A 23,929-nucleotide genomic window follows, 5' to 3' on the forward strand; every position below is an offset into this window, starting at 1 on the left:
CGCAAGCCAAGATCCCCACCACCCTTATCACTACCCACCAGTCACCGAACCCTCTCCAAATTCCGAAGGTAAAAGCCGATAACCCTCTCTTTCTCACGACAAAGACCAAAGCAAGGGAGAATCTGACTTCATCTGCTTCCTTTTTGTATTTATATTAGGGTAATTTGGACATTTTGCCCACGAATCGTCACGATGGGTGCTTTCCGTCTATTTGACAGTTCAACCCAAACCACACGGGGTTTATGTATAACTTTTTGAATCATGGGGGGTTATGTGATTTTTACGAAAACCTCAGGGGATTAAAATGTAATTTGCCCTTAAAAGTATTCAATCTTTTATCAGTCTACTTCAGGGTTTTCAGATTTTGCATTGGAGTCAACAAAAAAATTCCAACAATCATTTGCAACTTGCAATACCAGAAAAGAACTAGACTAAGCAGTCACGTAGCTCCCGGCTTTTAATCTTCAAACAGTTGATAAGGTTTCTCTTTTTAGTTTTTTTTTCTGATTTTTCCATAATATTTAGTGTATAAATGTTTGAGCTACAGTAGTGTTGCTTACATGTCGTCTGGGCCTGCTGTCTTCTTCACGGTCATTTTTTCTATGCCTGGTTTTTCTTCCTTTAGATATTAGTACTAATGGTAGTTATTGCTTTCTGAAGCTGCCAATTCTACTGGACCATCATTTCCAACAAGAAAGGCTCCAATATTCTCTCTAATATATCGAACCAATAAACAGGTTTGAAGTACGATTCAGTTTTCCAGTATTATCACTTGTCAAGGTTTTTCTCTCTGAAGCTTTTCTGTACAGTTCTAATATGCCCTTTAATGCAGTGCCAAAATGTCTTGATTTAGACACACAACTATGAATCTGGGATTTCTTATTCGGCCCTTTTCTTCAAAGGGATTGAAGATAAGGACTCTTACTTTTAGTGTTATACTAGTTGCAGGCTGAATTCTTCGAAAGTTAGCTGCCGGTTTAGAGACGAACAACTATGACTGAAGTTGGCTCAAGTGGGTCTCCCACTCCAGGCAGGCTTGAGGTTCATCCCAATATTGTGCATTAGAAATGGAATGGTATTAATTGCCAATTAATTCTTGACTGGAATTGTTTGATGATTGACATCAGGGAAAACGTGCTGCGATGGTAGTGTGTTGGTTTCTTGGACTGGGATCACTGGTCTCATGGAATAGTATGCTGACTATTGGAGACTACTATTATGCCTTGTTTCCTGTAAGTACTCCAATGTGCTCTGTAATCCTTTTTGATATAAACACCACTTTTTGGTCTGGCATGTATGTTATTCTGTGCAGTCTTTAGTTCCAAAATCACTGAGCTAGGAATTCTGTGTAGACTTTCAATTTGAATTTTCTGAGGTGACTTAATTTAGAAGTTGCACAACTTGGCCTACTTTTGTTGAAAAATGATGATGCAATGAGACATCAACATGACGAAATGTCTATACTGTTGTGCTGATGGATTTTTCTGTTCTGGATGTTGGCCCTGCCATGAATAATCTCTCTGCCAGCCTTGAGTTACTACTAGTTAGCAAAACTCGTGGCACATAAACTGTTGCAGATGGATACATAATAAAAGAACATTCATGATAATCTAATCTGTACTGATAGGCAAACACTTTAATTTCCCATCAATGATAACAAATTTCTAATTCCCAATTTTTTCTGGGCCTCAAGGCCAACTGATCATATCTTCAATATGTTACCATCAACTTAGTTCCTCTAGAATGAGTTGCATTTGGAAGAACTTAACATTGATTTTCTCCGTTTCTGTTTGAAGCACTATCATCCTTCAAGGGTACTCACCCTAGTTTATCAACCATTTGCCGTTGGAACAGTTGCAACACTTGCATATAATGAGGCAAGAATTGATACCAGAAAGAGAAATTTAGCAGGATATACATTATTCTTTCTGAGCACATTAGCGCTCCTACTGGTAAGTTTTCATTTCAGCAATCTTTAGCATTCAATGTCTGAGTTATTTCATATGCATTTATTTTGATGTTAAACTCCGCAGCTAGATTTAGGCACATCAGGAAAAGGAGGACTAGGAAATTATATTGGCATATGTATACTTGTTGCTGCTTTTGGAGTTGCTGATGCCCATGTCCAAGGAGGAATGTTTGGAGACCTATCCTTGATGTGCCCTGAGTTCATCCAAGTCAGTCTTAAAATCACATGTTCCATTTACTCTCTAAGATTGTATTTCTTTAATATTGTTTAGAAGTACTATTCATAGCACACGCGTTTTCATTTTAATCTTATCATATGTAACTATGCAGTCCTTCTTGGCTGGTCATGCTGCATCAGGGGCACTCACATCTACTTTACGACTAATGACAAAAGCAGCCTTTGAAAATTCTAATAAAGGCCTTCGCAAGGGAGTTAGTACGTAATTTTCTCTTAATGCTTAGTGAACTTCCAGGCATTTACATGTCGTCTCGCTCCTGAATGATATGGAATTCTGTTTCTCCAATTTGCAGTTCTATTTCTTGCCATCTCGACATTCTTCGAATTCCTATGCATTCTGCTGTATGCATTCATCTTTCCTAAACTGCCAATTGTAAAGCATTATCGTGCAAAAGCAGCTTCAGAAGGATCAAAAACTGTCTCAGCTGATTTAGCCGCTGCTGGCATCCAGACCGAGGCAAATGAAACAGTATGAAAGTTTCTTTTGATCTATACGTCCAAGTTTCTGATGAATTGTTCATTTGACACCTTAAGACAGCTTTTGCCATCCATGCAGGTCGATGATGATAAATATCCTGAGCGCCTGAGCACCAAACAATTACTCTTCCAGAACTTTGATTATGCTTTGGACCTCTATCTGATTTATGTCCTAACTTTATCTATCTTTCCTGGCTTCTTATATGAAAACACTGGACACCACAAGTTAGGCTCCTGGTAAGTGATAAAATTCTTTCGTGATTCAACCTGTTAGGTGGTTACCTTTATCTTATGTCAAGTAGGATGAACTGATCAATTGTTTTGGAGAATCAAATACAGCTATCCTATACAATCAAACACTAAAAAAAAATGCTATTTATTCATCGCTTTGATAAGTTTGTCGACTTAGACACCTCCATTTTTTGGTTATCCATTATTACTCCTAAAAGTTTAATAACTTTCATTTTACTATCACTTAGTCCCCTATTTTTAGCATGCTGCTCATATAAATCCATGTACAGGCTGTCCAATTAGCCTTTTCTTGAATTAAGTTCCCATCAACCTTATTTATTTGAAAGAGGTGAATAGGGTGCCCCCGATGTAGTAACTATATTCACTTCATTGATGGTCATCCCATCCCAGGTATGCTGTTGTTTTGATCGCAATGTACAATGCGTGGGATCTCGTATCAAGATACATTCCACTCATCGAATGCCTCAAGTTAAAATCAAGAAAGGGCCTCATGCTGGCAACATTATCTCGTTTCTTTCTCATCCCTTGTTTCTATTTCACTGCAAAATATGGTGACCAGGGATGGATGATATTTCTCACGTCCTTCTTGGGACTGACCAATGGTTATCTCACAGTATGTATCCTCACTGCAGCTCCCAAAGGGCACAAGGTTGGTGAAATGTAGATCATCATGAATGAAAGTCTTTTGAGTCTCAATTTCGTCTTAATTGCTTGGTTTTATCATTGAGTTAATTGCTTTGGTTTTCCTCTGAGAAAGAAAATTTTACCGTTTTCTGGTACTGCAGGGACCGGAGCAGAATGCACTAGGAAACTTGTTAGTCGTATTTCTCCTTGGTGGCGTATTTTCTGGCGTAGCCCTGAATTGGTTATGGCTTATTGGCAATGGGAAATTCTGAGGCAGCATCTGTAGTTGAGTGTTGAATATTGATGCATGGATAGTCGCCAAGATGTCTGTTAGGGGATGTCAAATTGTATTTACAAATTGCTATATATGCTGAATTCACAACTGAAATTGTTATGTGTTTTGTAAATCAAAAACCAAAACTCAATTCTTAGTGCCTTTCATACATATGTTCATTTTGGGCTAGGAAATTAAATGTGCCTGCTCAAAAAGATTATGGTTAGAATTATGGTACGGTTAATTACACTGAACCAACTCAACTATTACCTAAATTGCACTTTACTCCCCTTGATGATTTTTGTTGGCACTTAAGTCCCTTTTTTTTATATATATGTTAAAGATAAAACAATCTGTGCTATTCTATTTCTTTCAGTTTTCCTTTTACTCTTTCAAATTTTTTTTTCATTTTTTTCTTTTCTTATTTTCCCCTTCTTTTCATGCCACTTGCCATCTCTTTCCCTCTACTACTATTAGAGTGCTTACACTAGAATTTTTAATTTCTTTTACTCATTCCTTTATTATGATTGAATAGATTGTTTAGTTGTTAAACTTCATTATTTTTAGTATTTACCATAGGGGAAGGTTGGGTTGGGTGCTAAGATGGGAAGAATTGTAAATACGAGATCTTGACATCAAGATTTCCCACTTACCGAACAAAAAACAAAAGTCTTTACCATAAGGTCTATTCTACAACACAATATATGTTCATATCACAAGCACATTTAATCAAGTTATTCAATAATTTATTTACACGTAAACTAATTAGAGTGAACAATTGATTAGTCATTAATAGTAAAACCAACATATTAATAGCGCATGCAAGAATTAATTGTCAACAAATTATAAATTTTGAATACATTAAAAATGAACAAAAACAGTACTAACTGATTTGTGTGCTTGCAATTTTTATTGTAATTAATTGATCGTTTATAAGCTGAACTTTGTATCTGGGTTGGATGATAAGGGAGGGAGGAAGAATTGCAAGTAGGAGATCTTGGATTCAAGCACTCCCACTTACCAAAAAAAGAAAAAAAAAAAAGAAGAAGCTGTACTTTGTATTTATGTGTGTGTGTTTAAATAATTTGCTATCTTAGACTAAATAGGCTTTGCAATGTAAGAAACATAGATAGTGTTATAATATAGATTTTATTATTAATTGTTAATAGTGAAAAGGGGAAAACTAATAGACAAGAAAAAAAGGAAGGAGGAGAAAACAAAAAACGAATAGGTGAATAAGAACGAGAAAAGTAATTAATGTAGCAAAGATAATTTTGTCTAAGAATGTCATAAAGGGGCTAAATTGCCTATACAAAAACTTTAGGAGGGTAAATTACATTATGAGGTACAATTGAGGAGGATTGAGTGCATTTTACCGCAAATGGCCAGCATCGCCTTGTGTAGAGCTTTAGACGTAGTTTTACAAAAATTTAAAATGTCAGCAATGAGTTTAAAACTCAAAAAATTGGAAAGTTATTTTCTCTAACACAATTAAGTCTTCACTGAACGTTGAAATACGAAATATTCCTTTTTTCAGACTCCAAATATTGCATCCTGAACAAAAATGTAACATCATAGCCCAAATATTTTTGCGTGAACAGTGAAAGAAAAAACTCAAAATCTTTTTGGATAGACAACGTCGGCCGATTAATTTCCATTTTTTGTGCTATATTACTAATTAGATAATAAAGTAACTTAGTGGTCTTCTTTGATCTAAGTTGAAAGACCGAAACAAGTACAGTTGAAGGTCAATGTGTCAGGCCCCAAGGAATAAGGGATGTCGTTTAATGATGATTGCTGTGCGTTTTGGTGACTCAATGGCATAATGGCTTAAACGACGTTGTTAGACTAATTCAGTTAGTTAGGAGTTGCGATTAGTTAGTTAGGGAAGACAACAGAATTGTATAAGATTCCATTCCCTTTCTGTTACAGATTCATTGAAGCATAATATCAGAAATATTTTCTCTCTCTTCTCGGTTATTCTCTCTCGTCCTCTTCCCCTTTTCTCAATTCTCTCTTCTTCCCCAAATTCTTTCCCAACTCTGCTACTGACCGTACCTCGCTCAGGAGCTCTTACCTGATAATTGGTATCAGAGCAGCCGATCCTTGGCTGCTTGAGGCACCACCCATGGCTGAAAACACTAGGTATCGTTCTCTGGAAGAGCAACTCAAGAAACAAGAGACTCGACTTCAGGAAGTAATGGAGACCATGGCCGCAGCTCAGACCTCTTGCCAGAACAGCTTGCAGCAGAAGTTCCAGGAGGAGCTGGGGCAGAATAACGCGAGGGTAGAGGTTATGGTAGGCAACTTGGACCAGAAATTCAGTAAGATGGAGATGAAACTCAATGCGCTACTGAAAGTGATGATGAAAGAAAAAGGCATGCCGGAAATAGAAGCAGGCTCATCGGAACCACTCCTACCGACACCTCCACTACATTTTAAGCTCATGACTTCCGCAGAAGTGCATGGAGCTCAACCTGAGGTTAAAGGTAAGACTTTTACCCCCAACCTGCCAAGACTTGAAATGCCTATGTTCGCATCTGGTAATCCTAGGGAATGGTTAAGGAAATGTCATAAATACTTTCTGAATTATCAAATACCTCAGAACCAAAGGGTAGATATGGTAGAAATGTTTTTAGAGGGGAGAGCTGACAATTGGTTCCAGGGAGTGAGACTGGAAAAACCTAGGTTGACTTGGTCAGAATTTTGTGAACTATTATATGAAAGGTTTGCGGGGAAGTGGTCACGTGATGTGGTTGAGGAATTCAACAAATTACAACAAAAAGGGACAATAGAGGAGTACGAAGAGAAGTTTGAGGAATTGAAGGCGCTCATGTTGAACAAAAATCCTAGACTGGACGAATGATACTTAAGGCTTTTGAGGTTGCTGAACTGCAGGAGTGCTCACTGGAAACCTTGTCCAAGCAGCCTAAAACCTCAGGAAGGATTGCGGTTGAACCTAAGTATGGAATGTATAGAAACCACAGTAATAGCCAAAACAATTCCAGCTCCTATAAGTTGCCAGCTATTGATCCTAATATCAGGAAGGTTGACACTAGATCTAGAGAAGTGAGTAAGATCTCAGTTGAAGAAATGCAGTATAGGCGTAAGCACAACTTATGTTATAGATGTGGGGATAAATTTGGAATAGGTCACCAGTGTAAATCTGGGGGATTGAACTGTATAGATATGAAGGAAGAGGATGAAACTGAATTCGAAGATGCAGAAGGAGAACAGGATGAGCTTACTGGGAGGGTAGATGAAATGGCTAAGGTATCACTGAATGCTCTAGCAGCAGCAATACAGAGGAAATCTATTATGCTACTAGGCAACTTAGGGGGAATATCTGTCAAGATCCTTGTAGATACTGGAAGTTCTAACAGCCTCATACACTATCGATTGGCTAAATCTCTTCAGCTTCCTTATTAGATAGTCAGACCTTTTATTGTAACCTTGGCAGATGGCACTGACATCACTAGTGGAACAATCTGTCCAGGTGTTAGATGGTTAATACAAAACTATCAGTTTCAATTCGATCTGAAGATAATGGAGTTAGGGAACTGGGATATCAGCTTAGGAGTTGACTGGATGTGTCAATTCAGTCCTATCACTTTTGATTTCCATGCACTCAGTATTGCTCTTAGCAGTAAGGGTGACTTATTACATCTCCAAGGCTTCATTAACCAGCCTGTGATGGAACTAGTAAGGGGTAAGGATCTTAGGACATTTATACAAGAGAAGCAAAGGAGCCGTGCCTCTCTGCAGGTGGACTTCCAGGGTGATCAAGAGGAGGATATTCCAGAACAAGTGGCTTCAGTTTTGCAGCAGTACCCTCAGGTGTTTACAACTCCTCAAGGACTGCCCCCTGAGAGGGAACTAGATCATCAGATTACCTTGAAACCAGGAGCAGAGCCATTCAAACTCAAACCTTACAGGTACCCTCACGCACACAAATCTAAGATTGAAAAACAGGTTGCTGAAATGCTTACAAATGGGATTGTTAAGCACAGTTGTTGTCCTTTTGTTTCTCCTGTGCTGTTGGTTAAGAAAAAGGACAATACTTGGAGGTTATGTGTGGATTATAGAAAGCTAAATGAGCTTACTATCAAGGACAGGTTCCCTATCCCAAACATTGATAAGCTGTTGAATGAACTACATGGGATAAAGTACATGTCTAAACTGACCTCAGAGTTGGATATCATCAGTTGAGAGTCAAGACAGCAGACATACATAAGACTGCTTTCCAGACACAACATGGCTATTTTGAGTTTTTGGTAATGCCATTTGGCCTCACTAATGCACCAGCAACCTTTCAATCTTTGATGAACAAAATATTTCAACCTTACATGAGGAAGTTCGTATTGGTTTTCTTTGATGACATTATGGTTTACAGCCCTACACTAGAAGCACATGCACAGCACTTGAAGATTGTGTTGGGTATCTTAGCTGGCAATTAGCTTTACTGCAAAAAAGTCCAAATGCTCGTTTGCTCAGACTTCAGTGGAGCATCTAGGACACATTATTTCTGAGACGGGAGTGAGTATGGACATGAGCAAGGTGGAATGTATCCAATCATGGCCTACCCCTGGCACAGTTAAGGACTTGAGGGGATTTTTGGGGTTGACTGGATACTATAAAAGGTTTATTAAGGGATATGGGATCATCTGCAAACCATTAACTCAGTTGTTGAAGAAGGATGGCTTTGTGTGGAGTCATAATGCTCAGATAGCATTTGAAGATCTCAAAAGGGCCATGACTACTGCACCAGTTCTTAAAATGCCAAATTTTGAGCTTCCCTTTGTGATAGAAACTGATGCATGTGGTGTGGGTATTGGGGCAGTGTTAATGCAGCAGGGACACCCCCTAACTTTTCTTAGCAAAGCCCTCTCTCCTCAGAAGTTAGGGATGTCTGTTTATGAGAAGGAGCTGATGGCCTTAGTGTTAGCAGTGACTAAATGGAAGCATTACCTAGATGGCCACCACTTTATCGTCAAGACTGATCATCGGGTTTTTAAGTATCTGTTAGAGCAAAGACTTACCCACCCTTTACAGCACAAATGGCTTACCAAGTTACTTGGCCTGGACTATGAGATCTAGTATGAAAAAGGGATTGAAATGGGGTAGCTGATGCCTTGTCTAGGAGAAGGAGGGATGAAGGAAATGGGGAGCCAGAAGAAGGGAAACACCTTTGTGTCCTCTCAGCTGTGCAACCAGTGTGGATGAATGAGCTAGTTGAGAGTTATGATGGTGATATTATGCCTCTGGATATCATGTCTAAATTGCTGCTAGACCCTAATGCTTGCTCAGGGTACCAGCCGGAGAAGGGATTGCTCAAATTCAAGGGGAAACTGTATGTAGGAGCAGCTAATGGAATTAGGCACAGTTTGATCAAGGCTCTACATGATTCAGCTGTAGGGGGCCATTCTGGTCAGAGAGCATGTCTACAACCAGGAATTCTGCAACCACTTCCAGTCCCTCAACAGGCATGGACACATCTGACTATGGACATTATCGAGCAGCTGCCTCTATCTAATGGGTATAATACCATTCTAGTAGTGGTGGATCGCTTTACTAAGTACAGTCACTTCATGAAGCTGTCTCACCCTTATTCCGCACACCAGGTAGCTCAGCTGTTTCTTGATCAGGTGTATAAGTTGCATGGTCTACCTGAGTCTCTTACCTCTGACAGGGACAAAGTCTTCATTAGCAAATTCTGGCAGGAGCTGTTTCGTGCCATAGGAGTTGGGTTGTATTATAGTTCATCTTATCACCCTCAAACAGATGGTCAAAGTGAGAGGGTCAACCAGTGCCTTGAAAGCTACTTAAGGTGCATGTGTAGTGAACATCCATCCCATTGGAGTATTTGGTTGTCTGCAGTTGAGCTGTGGTATAATACTAATTTTCACACAAGTCTGCAACTGACACCTTTTGAAGCCCTATATGGGTATAAACCATTGCATCTGCCTTTAGGACCCTTCCATGATAGTGTCATTCCTGCAGCCATTGATATGATACAGGAGAGACTCCAGGTCCTAGCAAACATCAAGGAAAATTTGGCCAAGGCTCAGAATCGAATGAAACACTTCGCTGATCAAAATAGGACAGAGAGGTCCTTCCAAATAGGTGATTGGGTCTTCCTGAAACTGCAGCCTTATAGGCAGCAAACAGTGGCCATCAAAAAGAGTTTAAAATTGTCTCCTAAGTACTATGGACCCTTCCAAATTATTAAGAGAATTGGCGCAACAACTTCCGGAGAGGGCCAGAGTTCATCCAGTTTTTCACATTTCTCTGTTGAAGAGGAGGATTGGGGTAGGCCAAGGCACTGAATCTACCCTTCCTGAGTTTGATGCTTCTGACCAGTGCATTTTACAGCTGGAGAAGGTAATGAAGAGGAGGGTTGTTCTGCGTAACTCTTAACCCGTCATTCAGTACTTGGTCAAATGGAATCATTTGCCAGAAACTGAAGCATCTTGGGAGGACAAAACGTTCATTGATAAGCAGTTTCCTGATTTTTCAGCTTGAGGACAAGCTTAGTCCTTATCATGGAGGGAATGTCAAGCCCCAAGGAATAAGGGATGTCGTTTAATGATGATTGCTGTGCGTTTTGGTGACTCAATGGCATAATGGCTTAAACAACGTAGTTAGACTAATTCAGTTAGTTAGGAGTTGCGATTAGTTAGTTAGGGAAGACAACAGAATTGTATAAGATTCCATTCCCTTTGTGTTACAGATTCATTGAAGCATAATACCAGAAATATTTTCTCTCTCTTCTCGGTTATTCTCTCTCGTCCTTTTCCCCTTTCTCTCAATTCTCTCTGCTTCCCAAATTCTTCCCCAACTCTGCTACTGACCGTACCTCGCTCAGGAGCTCTTGCCTGACACAATGGTCACCATCATGGTTAGCAACATCGGCCGACACCGATACGTATCAGCCTGAGTCGTAACCGGAACGGAGGAGACCAGTACGATACCGAACCCCGAATCGCGGATATTATCATATCCGCGACAACTCGCTCTGACTCGACCGATATTGACCGATTTGAATCCATGATGCATGGTATCAGTCGATATATTGGAGTCGACTCGGATATTTTTTCAAATTGTGTCTTTTTGGTATTTTCTAATTTTAGTAATTTTTTCAAATTTTTTAAAAACTTTCATGTGCTATAATGTGCGTATTATCTGATATTCAACCAATATGCCGCGATGAATGTAGAACAACCGAGACCGCAACGAGACTGCAACCCGCGATGGCGAACCATGGTCACCATTTGATAAAAAACTAGTCCACTAATATTATCCATGCATGCCCATGCCCAATTTTGGTACATGGCTTTCACGCTTTTGCTACATACAAATTCATAATGCAGATTAACAACTTCAATAAAATCTTATAAGCTTTCCCCTACGAACAAAGATTCTTGAATTGGATTTTGAGTTCCGTCAACTTCCTTGCTTTGTTAATGGGAATATGCTTAAACTACCTTACTTTCCCCATACTCCAACTTTTCTTTGCAAGAATGCGTGAATTGTTGGGCTAGTCTTCTCAGTTCCTATGGAAATTTTTACTTCTATTGCGTCCGAAAATGTTCAAGTGTTGCTCACGTTGAATTTTCATATAACTTAATTAAACCGTTCATGTCGTTCACCATCTTCTGTACGTCTACTCGTGGACAAGCATCTCTTAAAGGTGCTCCTTGCATTTTTGTAATGTGGTTAAGGTCACATATTTCTTCCCTTCCTTTCAAGACCCTTTTTGCATGGAATGCAGATTCTTCTTCATAAATGGTCTTCAAGCTTAGCCATTTTCACAGTTTTAAGCGCTCAAGTTCTTTCTTCATCATTCTTTTGAAGTTAATAAAGAAATTACAAATCGTTAAGCCAGAAAAACAGATAGCAGTTAGAAGATGATGCTTATTTTTACTAAATCATTCGGATGTGGAAGAGCATTGGAGAGGCCGGTTGGGCTTATAGTCAGAAATTGGCACAAAGAACCAGTTCTCATGGCATGGAAGAAACCAGCGATTGGCAGGACTAAATTAAAATTAAGTGACACTGAATTTTTTAGGCAAAATTTATTTTAAAAAATAAGTGATAAGTGAATAACTTATCACTTAATGTGATACATGTACACTCAAAATGTATCACATTTTGTACTTAACAATTCAATAACATAATAAATTCAGATTTCAGATATCAATTTTAGTTTTGTCAAACGTACCCTAAAACCTTCTCGACTAGCTTAATCATTATTAAGATGCTCTAAGCACTTGTTTAAATGTGTATGTGTTCGCTTGCACTCCACAAGGAATTAACTATTGTCATACAAGAAACTATTTCTTGTGGCATATAGGGAGCTGCGACTTCAGCGCAACATTATCCAGATTTTAATTAGAAAAAAGAAACCATTATACTTTTTAAATTTGTTACGGAGAAAGAGGCTGAATTCTCAATTATTGAGGGCAGTTATGCATTATATTTTCCAACGTCTAATCTGTACCTAAAAGTGTTACCAGCGGATGGACACAGGATCTTTGCTTCTTTCTTGATACATTAATCCCATCTGATCAATCATGCCAACTTGGATTTTCTTCATATACAGGGATACATATGTATGTTGGTACTCATGAAATCATTCAGATTTAGGTATAATCGAAAATAATAGACTAATGATATCAAAACTATTTATATAAATATGTAGAAATTTTTCATACTTAACCAGATTTAAGGCTTAATTTTGGGCTATAATTTCTGTGATATGGGCTTCCGTTGACATCTTTACAATAATAAAACCCGTGTATCGTTTTCAAATTTACCCTTATTTTCATTATTCATTAACTCTTACTTCTATTATCCATTAACCTTTTATCTCTATTATCAACTGACACACAGATCTACTGAAGCAAAATTATCTCCCTCCCATTCTCGCGTAACGGTTCTTTTACTTCCAATTGTACATATTTTTTGTACGATACACTTACACTGTTTTTGTGACTCTTTCAATTAAAAATAATTTTTAACAAATTGCACACGCATAGAATCGAATATGTCTCAATGGCTAGTTTCCTACATACGGGGAAGAATTTGTAAGACTGCTGCTAGGTGAAACTGTGGTGGTGGTTGGAAGGTCATCATCACATTGTTCAGAAATTAAGTTAGGACTTTGAGTGGATAAATGTTAAAAGGCCTTCATTTTCATGCCCGGTTTTGGTCGGTGACAATCCCTATCAAGAAAATGACCTCAAGCAGCTGAAGACACAGCTCCAGCAATAAAGACGAACAACTAGACCAAAGCAAACAAACGTTCAAGGAAAATTTGTAGGACCAAGAAATCAATTTAAGGACTAAGGTTGTTAACCCAATTTCCTTGCATTATTTTCAATTTTCAATCATGCACATCTTGTGGGGGTCAAGCAATACTAGTGGATCTCGGACACCAAAGAATTAGTAGTTCATTATTTTATGCTTGCTTTTTTTTTTTTTTTTAATGGTAGTTTTGAGTTTGAATTTCGATTCGATTAGACTTAAAGATGAAAAGGAAAACCCTTTTTAAGCTCTCAGTTGCTAGCTATTCTAAGCTGGACCTAGCTTGGTTGCCATTATTTCTATCACTTCCAAGCAAAGCAAGGGCAAGAAGGCGAGGTTGAGAATCGCAGAGAAGCTCATGGAGTTTATTGCCAAAATAACTCTTCTTTTGAAACATATACCCAAAGTAACCTAATTTTAAAATTTATTATCTTTATGATTCTTTTTTTTCCACATAGGTTGCATATGTGGTAGGATAGAGATAGATGCACATACTATCTCTCTTTCCCAATTAATATCTTCCCTGATTCTCTCTCTGAATCTACCCACTTTTTTTTTCCTTTATTATTTTTTGTCCTTTCGTTATTTTTCCTTGTCAAATGTAATTGTTAAAAGTCAATATTTATATTAACAACATCTAAAACTTCATTATCATTCCTAATATTGTATCTGTAGATGAAAATATTCTCCTCGAATTGATAATTTCAAGGTAAATAAAGATTATTCTCTTGTCTTTTCTATTGTGCAGTTTTTGGAACATTCCTATGGCCTTCAAAAAATTTTGAATACTAATTGCTTTAACAAATGATTTCTCACACCGTGTGCTTGATAAAATGTCTAAGAGGAAAACTACATAACAACATAAATTCATGCTCAATATAAGCATGTTCATTTGTAGCGCCTCTCTATCACATAATCAAATAATCTCGTATACTTGAAGTATTTTTGCACATTTATTCAACATCAGTTAATGGCTTGTGTTACTTTTGAGAAACTTTAGCATTATCTTAATTGCAATAGTTTGATTACTTTTTGTAAAAGTACTTTTCAAGGAGTAGAAAGCATAACATAAACAAATATGATAACTTTGAAGTTTTCTAATTTTTTCTTATTATTGCTTATAATGTTCATTGCAATTTTTGTATTTTGCAAAATTATTTTTGAAAAAATATATGCAATAAGTTTGATACATTTAAAAAATTGCAGAGAGCAATAATAGCAAGGTCAATAATGGTAAAATTTATTTTAAATAATTATAAGGAAATTATCAAAGTTATGAAATTTTCTTGTGCCTCTATAATAAAACAGTTTAAATTTTTAGTTTTTATTGGAAACTATAAACTAGATTAAAGCTTTCCTTTCTTGTTATCCTACATGGCAATCAGGGTAATTAGGTGGCAACAATAACATTGATTTGAGAATAAAATTTGAAAGTGAATCAAATTGGGAATATTTTTTAGAAAGAGTGTTAGTTTGACAAAAAACTCGAAGCTCATGAACCAATCAATGCTCTTTGTGAACTTACATGTAGTTCAGATTGAATAATGTTCCTAAGTATTTGACAGGACAAAAGATGAGTGAATTTAAAATAGATTTCATCCTCAAATACCTCCCTCTAATGTTATTTTAGTAGTAAATTACCCTCTGTGTTCACGAATTACACAAAATATCCCCTCTAAATTATGAAAAGATAGCCATGCCCTTATATACTTTTTTTTGACAGTTTTAACCTTTTAACACAAAAAAAAAACCTAAATTTCTATATAAAATTTAACATTTTGGCTCCAAAATGATGTACTATTTTTTCATTTACAGAAAAACTGTTATATCAACAGAGGTAAAGTTTCACGAATGATTAAGTTAAATGTCAAAAATAGCTTATAGTTTTTTTGGTTAAAAAAATAAAGCATCTAGTTTTAATCTTAACAAAAATTGTCTATTTCTTCCTCATACTCGAAACTCAAGAAAAAACATGAAAATTCATTGAAAAAAAATAAAACTCAAAATTTACAAAATTTTAAAATTTTAACTGGAAAATGTTTCTTTTAGTTTTTCCGTCTCTTTCCTTCTTTTTTTCCCTTTACGTCTCCAAAATAAAAAAACTATAAGCTGTTTTTGGCATCTAACTGTATCGTTCATAAGGTTCTATCCCTATTAAGACATAAATTCTTCGTAAAAAATGAACATAATTTTGGAGCCAAAGGGTTGAATTTGATATACGAATTTCGTTTTTGGGTGCCAAAAGGTCAAAACTATCAAAAGAATAAGTGTTTAAAGTCATGAATATCTTTTCATAATTTAGAGGGGACAATTTATAAGCTCAAAAAGAATTGCAATAAAGTGGCAAACCTAAATTAACGGGTTCTACAAGCCTCATTTGTTTTTCATCATTATATAGAGAATCAATTTTATGACCTATTATTGGTTAAATTAATTTTAAGAAAAAAGTGCTAATAACTTTTTCAAATAGAACATTTGGAAATTTTAGCTCTTCAATGGAATTTTGCTCTAGTTTTGCTCTTATTAACAATAACAATAGCTCTTCTCCGGCCAAACAAAATATAATTAGAACGAAAATGGGCCTAATGGCCCCGTTATATACTCTCGCTAAAACAAGTGGTCATGGGCCTTCCCCTTGAAAAAGAATAAACAGCAGAAAGACAGGACATGGCCCCATTCTCCGCTAACAAACTACAGAGGATAAAAGCAACAGAAAATTAGTCCCACCACAGGCCTGCAGGAGAAAGTATCACTAGGCCGAGTTGGGCAAGACCATCTGATCCCCTCTAAGGAGCTGGTAATTCTGTTAACTGAGTTGGTCAGATATGCCTTAATTTTAAGTTTTAAGGGCGTAAAGTCACAAATAGTTCAGATTAGACACATAAGAGTTGAACTGTTGAACGGTTGATAAGATCTTTGGTGGGGAAGTTCCAGCAAGGTTTTGTTTACGATGCCTAAGGTCCATAAGTTTATGAATATTGGTGAGTTACTTTTACCGTGGAGCCAAAATCTAGTGCCTGAACAGAACAAGGCCCAATTTCAATCTCCCTTAGTGTCATTCATATGCGCATAGTTATTAAAATCAACCCGGCAAGAGAACTGGGCTGATGGGTCAATGGTTCAACCGGTGGGTCATTGATTGAACCGTCGGGTCACAATATATAATAAAAAATATATAAAATATAATTAAATAAACATGTAAATTATAATAATGTAAGTACATAAATTCTTAAATCTTAACAAGTTATAACATGTTCGTAGTTCAAACTTCATAGTTCATTTCACACACATAATCCATAATCATATGTGATCCACAATTCATGAATTCAAACTAAAATCAATAAATTACACACAAATATAAATGATAAATAACCAATTCAATACAACCAAACATAAAGTCATAAGTCATAAACAACCAATTCAATACAACCAAACATAAAGTCATAAACATAAACAATACCACAATTATCATTTGAGTAGTTCACTCCATCTATTATTCATGCCCATGGTTCCCAACTTCTGCCAAATTCAGTACCACCATGTTCGTTTACATCACAGCTTGCATTAAGATCATTTCTTTCAACATTCTCTTCATTATTTGTCTCATCTTCATCTCCAGTGTCCAAATCATCCAAATTTAGAGTTTCATCTACATAAATACAAAAATCAATGAATCATTCACTGAATTTAGATAATATTTAGCCAAAAACGAAAAACAAAGAATAAGCAAGCATATGGCTCAAATAGAATAACTCACCACTTTGTCGGCTGATAGCTAATGTAGTTATTTCATTCTTAAAACTTTCTAATTCAGCTGAAGTTAACTGTGAAGGTTCATCATCCAAAATCCAAGTTTCATTGGCGCTGAAGTCCTCAAAATCAATAGGATCATAATAGTAAACTAATTAGTAATCTAAGCGTGATTTGTTTTTAATTAGTTTTAAAAAGACTCTAAATCTTATAGTGGAAAAAAGCAAAGTGGATGGCAGAGTACTTTGAACTCTACAAGTTAGGTGATTCTAATGACTCTTGTGTGCAATTACACCACTATAGAGAAATTTCCATCTAATTCCAAATTGGGCAGAATACTTTGGTTCGCTGATGATTTACTCTATCCATTTTCTTATGGTTCCGTTAAACCTGTCTTCTTCCTTATAATATTAAAGTAGGTGTAGGTTGTTATCGGCTGACCCGAAAAAAAAAAAAAGGAGATAGGACATCCTGTATGTGTTCAGGGATTGATTTTAGAAGAACAAATATTAGAATGACTTGTCGTTGCTGAGTACCAGATGAGACTAGAGGCCTGTCGTTGTTTTTAACATTTTTAACTAATTTAATGAAAGTCGTCTGGTTCACCAAAAAGAAAAAGGGAAAGAAAAAAAGGCAGAAAAGCAAATGTTTGAGAGACAAAGCACTAAACAATAAATAGAATAATTACTTAGCTAACTATATATCAATTTTGAGAAAACAAAAACTACCATTCCGCATTGGAACATGTGAACAAAATAAGAGCCGTCAGTCTGATGCGAATGATTTCATTTTGATACAAAGAATATGAACAACTTTCCTTCCTTGCGTGAACAATAACTCTTCTTGGACACTTCTAATACGTATCTCAATTACAAGTTCAACTTCCTCCATCTTAACAAACAGCCCACCAAGAAAGATACAGCAGAGAAAGAAAAACACTGTCATAGGTAGGAGACTATGGTTAGTAGTATTAAATTAGGATCCTAGCATCATATCTTAGACTATGGCTTTGAAAAGATAATCCTTATTCTTTTACATTACTGTCATAGAATTTTCAGTAAGCACTTACACTAACCCTTTCACTCTTGTACTTAAAAAAGACTTAGTTAAGCATCATAATTGTAGATTCCTCCAAATAAATTTGGTGCGTAATTTTTCTTTCTGTGCATACAATGGTAGGCACAAATTAACTTATATTTATGATAATATAATGTGTACTACTCCTGTTCCAACGCAACAGGATCTATTATTTCGTACGTTACTTCTTTACAAATTTGGATTCCCATTTTTTCTCACGGAGAAGTCCAAGAGTCTTACGCAACAAAATTCCTTTTTTTTTTAACTAATAAAGATTCGTTCATATATAGCTCTGTCTGGCATTCGATCATCGTTAATTGGTCAAATAGATACTAACAGATTCTGAAGAAAGAAGTGAATCTTTTTTTTTTGCGTGTGTACTGAATTCCCTTTTCATACTCAGCAGTCAATACAATAGAGAGAAGAAGATAAATAGTGTGCCATCATCATTCTCCTCTCAAGTCTCAAAAGGCAGGCAAAATCTCAGCTGACCATCTTCTGGCTCTGTTCGTAAGCTTTCAGGTGACAAAACTTCATGCATTGTCAGTTCTTTCATGGGTTTTGGTTACTATTTTTGTCAGTTTTGTTTGGTGATTGTTTTTGTCTGGTGTAAGGACACCGATATCCCTTTGTGGTGAAAGTGTCTTAAGAAAGCGATTTCGTGTTTTATGCGATGGATGTGTCTGTTTCCTTGCATATTTTAGAATCCCAATACTTCCATGACAATGGTTTTTATTTAATATGATAATTGTCAGAAAAACACTGAAGTTATCAAGTTACCGTCTGCAGTAGAGCAGCCATAACAATGGCGGATATGAACGGCTCTCCAACGCCTGCCAGGCTCGAGGTTTGTTCTCTTAATCTTCTTCTTCGTCCGCATTTTTTTTAACAGGCATTGAGATTTTATTATGTTTTCTCACAGTGCCAATTTTCTTGAAATTTGGCTTTAATTTCAGGGGAAGTTGACTGCAATTGTTGTGTGTTGGGTTCTTGGATTGGGAACCCTTGTTGCTTGGAATACTATGCTGACCATTGGAGACTATTATTATGCATTATTCCCGGTAAGTAGTATCTCCGGCATTGTTTTTTTTGAATCATTCTATATAAATTCGTGGTTTGATTATGAGATGAATTCATGGTTTCTTCCTCGAGCAAATTGATATATGTTTCTGCAATTTTGCGGCCTTTTAAGTTTCAATGCTGGCCTTGCCTTTCAGAGGACTGTGTTTATGGGTAGATCAGATCGAACTTTCTTAATGAACCATTGAACCCTAAGCAGAGACCTTTCAACTTCTCCAAGGAACACATGAATACAAAAATGGCCACTATTATCATGAAACTTTCCTGTATTTATTTTCTATGACTGATTCTCCCGTGAACGGAAAAATGGCCACTGGAGGCTGAAAATTACTACTGCTTTCTGATTTCCTTATTTTACTATTCTTTTTCCCTTATTTTCAGCGGTATCATCCTGCAAGGGTACTTACCCTTGTTTATGAACCATTTGCACTTGGAACGATTGCAATACTTGCATATAAAGAAGCTAAGATTGATACAAGGAAGCGTAACTTGGCAGGGTTTACTCTTTTCTTCCTGAGCACATTCGCCCTCCTAATTGTGAGTTTGCCATTTTGCAAAAATTGCAGTTCTTATTTCACGTTTCTTTTTCTCAGCTATTTCTCTTTAATCCTGGCTTTAAATGTTTTCACTTTTGGCAGCTGGATTTAGCCACCTCAGGAAAAGGAGGAATCGGAAATTACATTGGTATATGCATCATTGTTGCTGTTTTTGGCATAGCAGATGCCCATATTGAAGGTGGAATGGTTGGAGATCTCTCCCTCATGTGTCCCGAGTTCATCCAAGTAAAAGATTGCTGCATACCCAGTTCCTTCTACCTTTCTACTAAACATGTTCATGAAGTTAACTATCATTCGTTGTTCTTGGAATCACCTTGCAGTCATTCTTTGCTGGTCTAGCTGCCTCTGGGGCTTTAACATCTGCATTAAGAATGATGACAAAAGCAGCCTTTGATAAAACAAATCATGGTCTCCGCAAAGGCGTCAGTATGTTCTCTTCTTTCAAACTACATAGATTTAGAAAATGTTGTCATGTGTTTTTGTATTTTTGACCTCCTTACTTTTTCCACTATCTGGATTTAAGTTAAATTCTCCCTTTCTCGGATTTGGGAGGGTGGGGGGGAACTGAGAATACAGGGATATATGTTCACATTAAGTTAGTCCAAATGGGATAATTCATGCAAATTTCAGTGATAGATAATACCCAGATATGGTCACATTAACTTATCGAACGCAGGATGATTCGTGTAAGTATCAATATAGATGGAGACTATGTGGATTTGGCAGTCTCTCTGCAGAGTTGGTCCTAGCATAATTAGGTACAACATCACAGGCCAAATCAGATTCCAAAGCTCTGCTGTTCCTATAATTGAAAAGACACTGCACAACTGTTGGCCTTCTGAAGTTGTAAATGATCAGCTTTAGTTAGCCTAGTTTTTCGAGTCTCTGATTATGCTTATTCTTTATTAAACTTGCATACTAATCATTAGTCCCTGTTTGTACACAAGAACTTCAATTTGATCAAGATCTGCTGGACAATTCTTCATATTTCTAAGATATATATCAGTGTGTGTGTGTGTGTATTTGATGTTTCTAATATTCTGGCTTTAATGCTTGTGCAGTTCTATTTCTGGCCATCTCCACATTCATTGAGCTTCTGTGTATTTTCCTCTATGCATTCGTCTTTCCTAAACTACCTATTGTGAAGCATTTCCGTGCAAAAGCTGCATCAGAAGGATCAAAAACAGTTACTGCTGATCTTGCAGCTGCTGGAATCCAGACACAGGCAAGTCAGGAGTACAAGTAACTTTTGGATCTAATACTTGAACTTTTACTGTCTAGCTTGTAATGCTGAGAAAATCTTTTGTTGTCTGTGAAGGGTGATAATGATGATAAACAGTTGAACCGGCTGAGCAACAAACAGTTATTTTTTCAAAACATTGATTACGCGTTGGGCGTGTTTCTTATATATGTCCTCACTTTATCTATCTTCCCTGGATTTTTGTACGAAAACACCGGGAATCACAAATTGGGATCATGGTAAGTGCTCATTTGTCAATGAACTATGATTTATGTTCTATGAAGTTTTTGAACCAGCCATGGAGTTAGATTGCTATGTACAAATATTGAATAGGCATTGCTTATAGGTGTTCACCTCTCAGTAGTAGTTACTATCATTATCATTTTTGTTGGTCTTAGGATTTTGTTGCTTGATGCGTTGTTTTTCTGTAGATAAGGAGTCTCTTTGCTATACAAAAATTGTATTTATATTGAAGTTGAACGCATGAAGATTCACCACAGTTCTTGAAATACTCATCTAGAGCAGATAAAGCCTGCAAAATACTTAAGCTTAGGAAAAACAACATCAGCAGAAGATTTATATGCTCTTTCCTTTTCTAAAGAAAATGAAATCACCTACAGAGAAAAGAAACTGAAATCAGTTTGGAAAAGGAAAAGAAAGGAAAAGTAACTTTTGGATACTTTCTGAAAACAAAACCCTTATGACAGATTAATCATCTGCTAACATCGAGTTCGACCAAAATTATTCTGCTGCAGGTATGCTATCGTTTTGATTGCAATGTACAATGTGTGGGATCTTATCGCTAGATATATTCCTCTAATTGAATGCCTCAAGATAGAATCAAGGAAAGGCCTTATGGTGGCAATACTATGTCGTTTGGTGTTCATCCCTGCATTCTACTTCACTGCAAAATATGGTGATCAAGGATGGATGATAATGCTCACATCCTTATTGGGATTAACCAATGGCTATCTTACAGTCTGTGTCTTCACAGCAGCCCCTAAAGGTTACAAGGTTAGTGCAACTATAACTGAATTAATTCATTCGTTTTGATACTGTTTATCATCTAACATGCTTAAAATGCATAAACTTCGTTGTTTCATATAGGGTCCAGAGCAAAACGCATTAGGGAACTTGCTAGTACTATTCCTTCTTGGAGGCATATTTGCAGGTGTAGCCCTGGATTGGTTGTGGCTTATTGGCAATGGAAGTTTCTGAAGGTGCAACACTTGTATTCATCCCTGCATTCGAAGTGACACTTCCCAATTTCGAATAATGATGCATACGATACTGAGATAGGAAGTGGAATGAAGATAGTCGATTGTTACCAAATGTTAGATGATAGATGTTTTATTTATAGAATCTGTTGTTCAAGGTTTTGGAAAGGCATCATTTCTTTTCGTCACATGGTTGAATTCTTGAAAAAAAAAAAAACCCTGATAGTTAGTACATTGATAAATATATTTTACCAATGAAGAATTGTACATAGAATTGAAGTACTAGTTCATTCTGTTCTTTCATTCGACTTGCTCCAAAAATATTAGAATTTCTTTTTTATGATGATTAGGTCTTCTCTCACTTGCTAAGCTTGATGCTTTACATTTGTACTACAAAGATTAAAAGGAAGAGACCAAAAAAAAAAAGAGGATAGAGACAGAGAGAGAATGAGGAAACAAGGGATGAGTAAAGAGTCGCAAAAATTTTCAACAGCATAAATCTAGAGCTGGCAATTTGTCCCAAGTCCCAATGGGCTACCCATGCCCAAAGGAACTTTGGACGGGATGGGTATTATAATTTGGTATTGGGTTTAAGTTGGGACACATCCCAACTATACCCATTAATGAATGGGAAAGGATGGGAAATACTTGGGTACCCATTGGGCTCAAATGGCAAGGGCTCCGTTTGGATTAGCTGTTTTTGGTAGGTGTTTTTGAAATATTTTATTGTAGCAGTGTATATGAAAAATTTTTACTATAAAATTTTTTTGAAATATTTGATATATTAATATGGATGGGATGTTTCTTGAGTTATTGTATATTACTGTAACATTGTATTTGAAAAACTTATTTTTTGAAAAAAAAGTCAATCCAAACGGAATCTTAGATTCAAAAATTATCTTTAACAATTTTTATAGTCATACCAGCGAATATAATCTAGTAGTCTTCCTAGTCATTATCCACAAGAATTTCCAGCATTTCAGTTAGTTTAGACCTGTCATCCTTGGACAATGATAAGGATAAATATTCAACATCCTAAGGACCTTGGCCATCTTGATATATGTTGGAATATGGCTGTATATCTATCTTTTCCTTTATTTGTTAATCCAATTTTTGGTGGGAATCTTGAGTATAAAGCACTTGCATGTTTATTTAATAAAACTAAAAGAAATTTAATAAATCAAAAATATTAAAATTATATAAAAATAAAAAATGAATTAAAGGAAAAAAAATATGTAGAAAATGGATTTGGGTATTGGGCGGGATCAATCTAAACCCATCCCAAAATGATCCCGCCCAAGTTAGTCCCAAAACACATATGGGTAAGGTTGGGCCCAAACCCATATGACTCGGTTCCATCTCAAACCCAAGCAAATCTCGCCCATCCCGCCCATTTTGCCACCTCTACATAAATCAAATGAATTTTGATACACACGTAAAATTTTAAATAACACCTACAAGGCTAAAAAACAGAATAAAAACATCCAAAGTTCAAACTATTTGAGCTGGATTAACAACGTCATCTACCAAATATCCAAATTCAGTTTAAATTTAGAGAGGGAATGATTGAATGGTACGAAAAAATGAGTGTAAGAGAAAGTTTTCGAATTCAAAACCTTCCATTCACACTAAAAAAACCTTCAAAAAAAAATTCAGCTTTAGTTCCAAATGCTGATAAATAGCCACTTTATGGTGTTAAGAAACTTTCAGAAGCTCAAAGTAGCTAAGATGGTAAGCCGTGCATGAACTGTTAACATTTTGTGTAATTAGTGCATGTGGGTGTGAAAATATGTACAATTCCTGACCTGTCCAGTAACAACTAAAGAGACAATTAGAATATGATTACATTGCTTACGGGAAAAAACTCTC

At 36.4% G+C, this 23,929-nt stretch overlaps 2 protein-coding genes across 3 annotated transcripts; both read left to right on the forward strand.

Moving 5' to 3' along the window:
• The first annotated feature begins 393 nt into the window (after positions 1–393).
• On the forward strand, positions 394–4,131 carry LOC113761879 (equilibrative nucleotide transporter 3-like). 2 transcript variants are annotated; one of them, XM_027305045.1, is made up of 11 exons: positions 394–480; positions 661–737; positions 949–1,041; positions 1,128–1,232; positions 1,797–1,952; positions 2,034–2,177; positions 2,299–2,404; positions 2,500–2,675; positions 2,745–2,920; positions 3,326–3,584; positions 3,721–4,131. In XM_027305045.1, the coding sequence occupies exons 3-11, from the start codon at positions 994–996 to the stop codon at positions 3,829–3,831; spliced, it is 1,281 nt and encodes a 426-aa protein (XP_027160846.1). In that variant the 5' UTR covers positions 394–480; positions 661–737; positions 949–993; the 3' UTR covers positions 3,832–4,131. The 2 variants fall into 2 exon arrangements, with proteins under 2 accessions (XP_027160846.1, XP_027160847.1); XM_027305046.1 differs by having other exon boundaries at positions 2,763–2,920.
• A 14,211-nt stretch (positions 4,132–18,342) lies between these two features.
• On the forward strand, positions 18,343–22,317 carry LOC113761880 (equilibrative nucleotide transporter 3-like). The gene is made up of 10 exons (XM_027305047.1): positions 18,343–18,488; positions 18,722–18,813; positions 18,923–19,027; positions 19,428–19,583; positions 19,685–19,828; positions 19,924–20,029; positions 20,665–20,828; positions 20,922–21,082; positions 21,599–21,857; positions 21,951–22,317. The coding sequence occupies exons 2-10, from the start codon at positions 18,772–18,774 to the stop codon at positions 22,059–22,061; spliced, it is 1,248 nt and encodes a 415-aa protein (XP_027160848.1). The 5' UTR covers positions 18,343–18,488; positions 18,722–18,771; the 3' UTR covers positions 22,062–22,317.
• Positions 22,318–23,929: the final 1,612 nt, after the last annotated feature.

The sequence above is a fragment of the Coffea eugenioides genome, chromosome 2 (assembly GCF_003713205.1).
Source record: "Coffea eugenioides isolate CCC68of chromosome 2, Ceug_1.0, whole genome shotgun sequence".
NCBI lineage: Eukaryota > Viridiplantae > Streptophyta > Magnoliopsida > Gentianales > Rubiaceae > Coffea > Coffea eugenioides.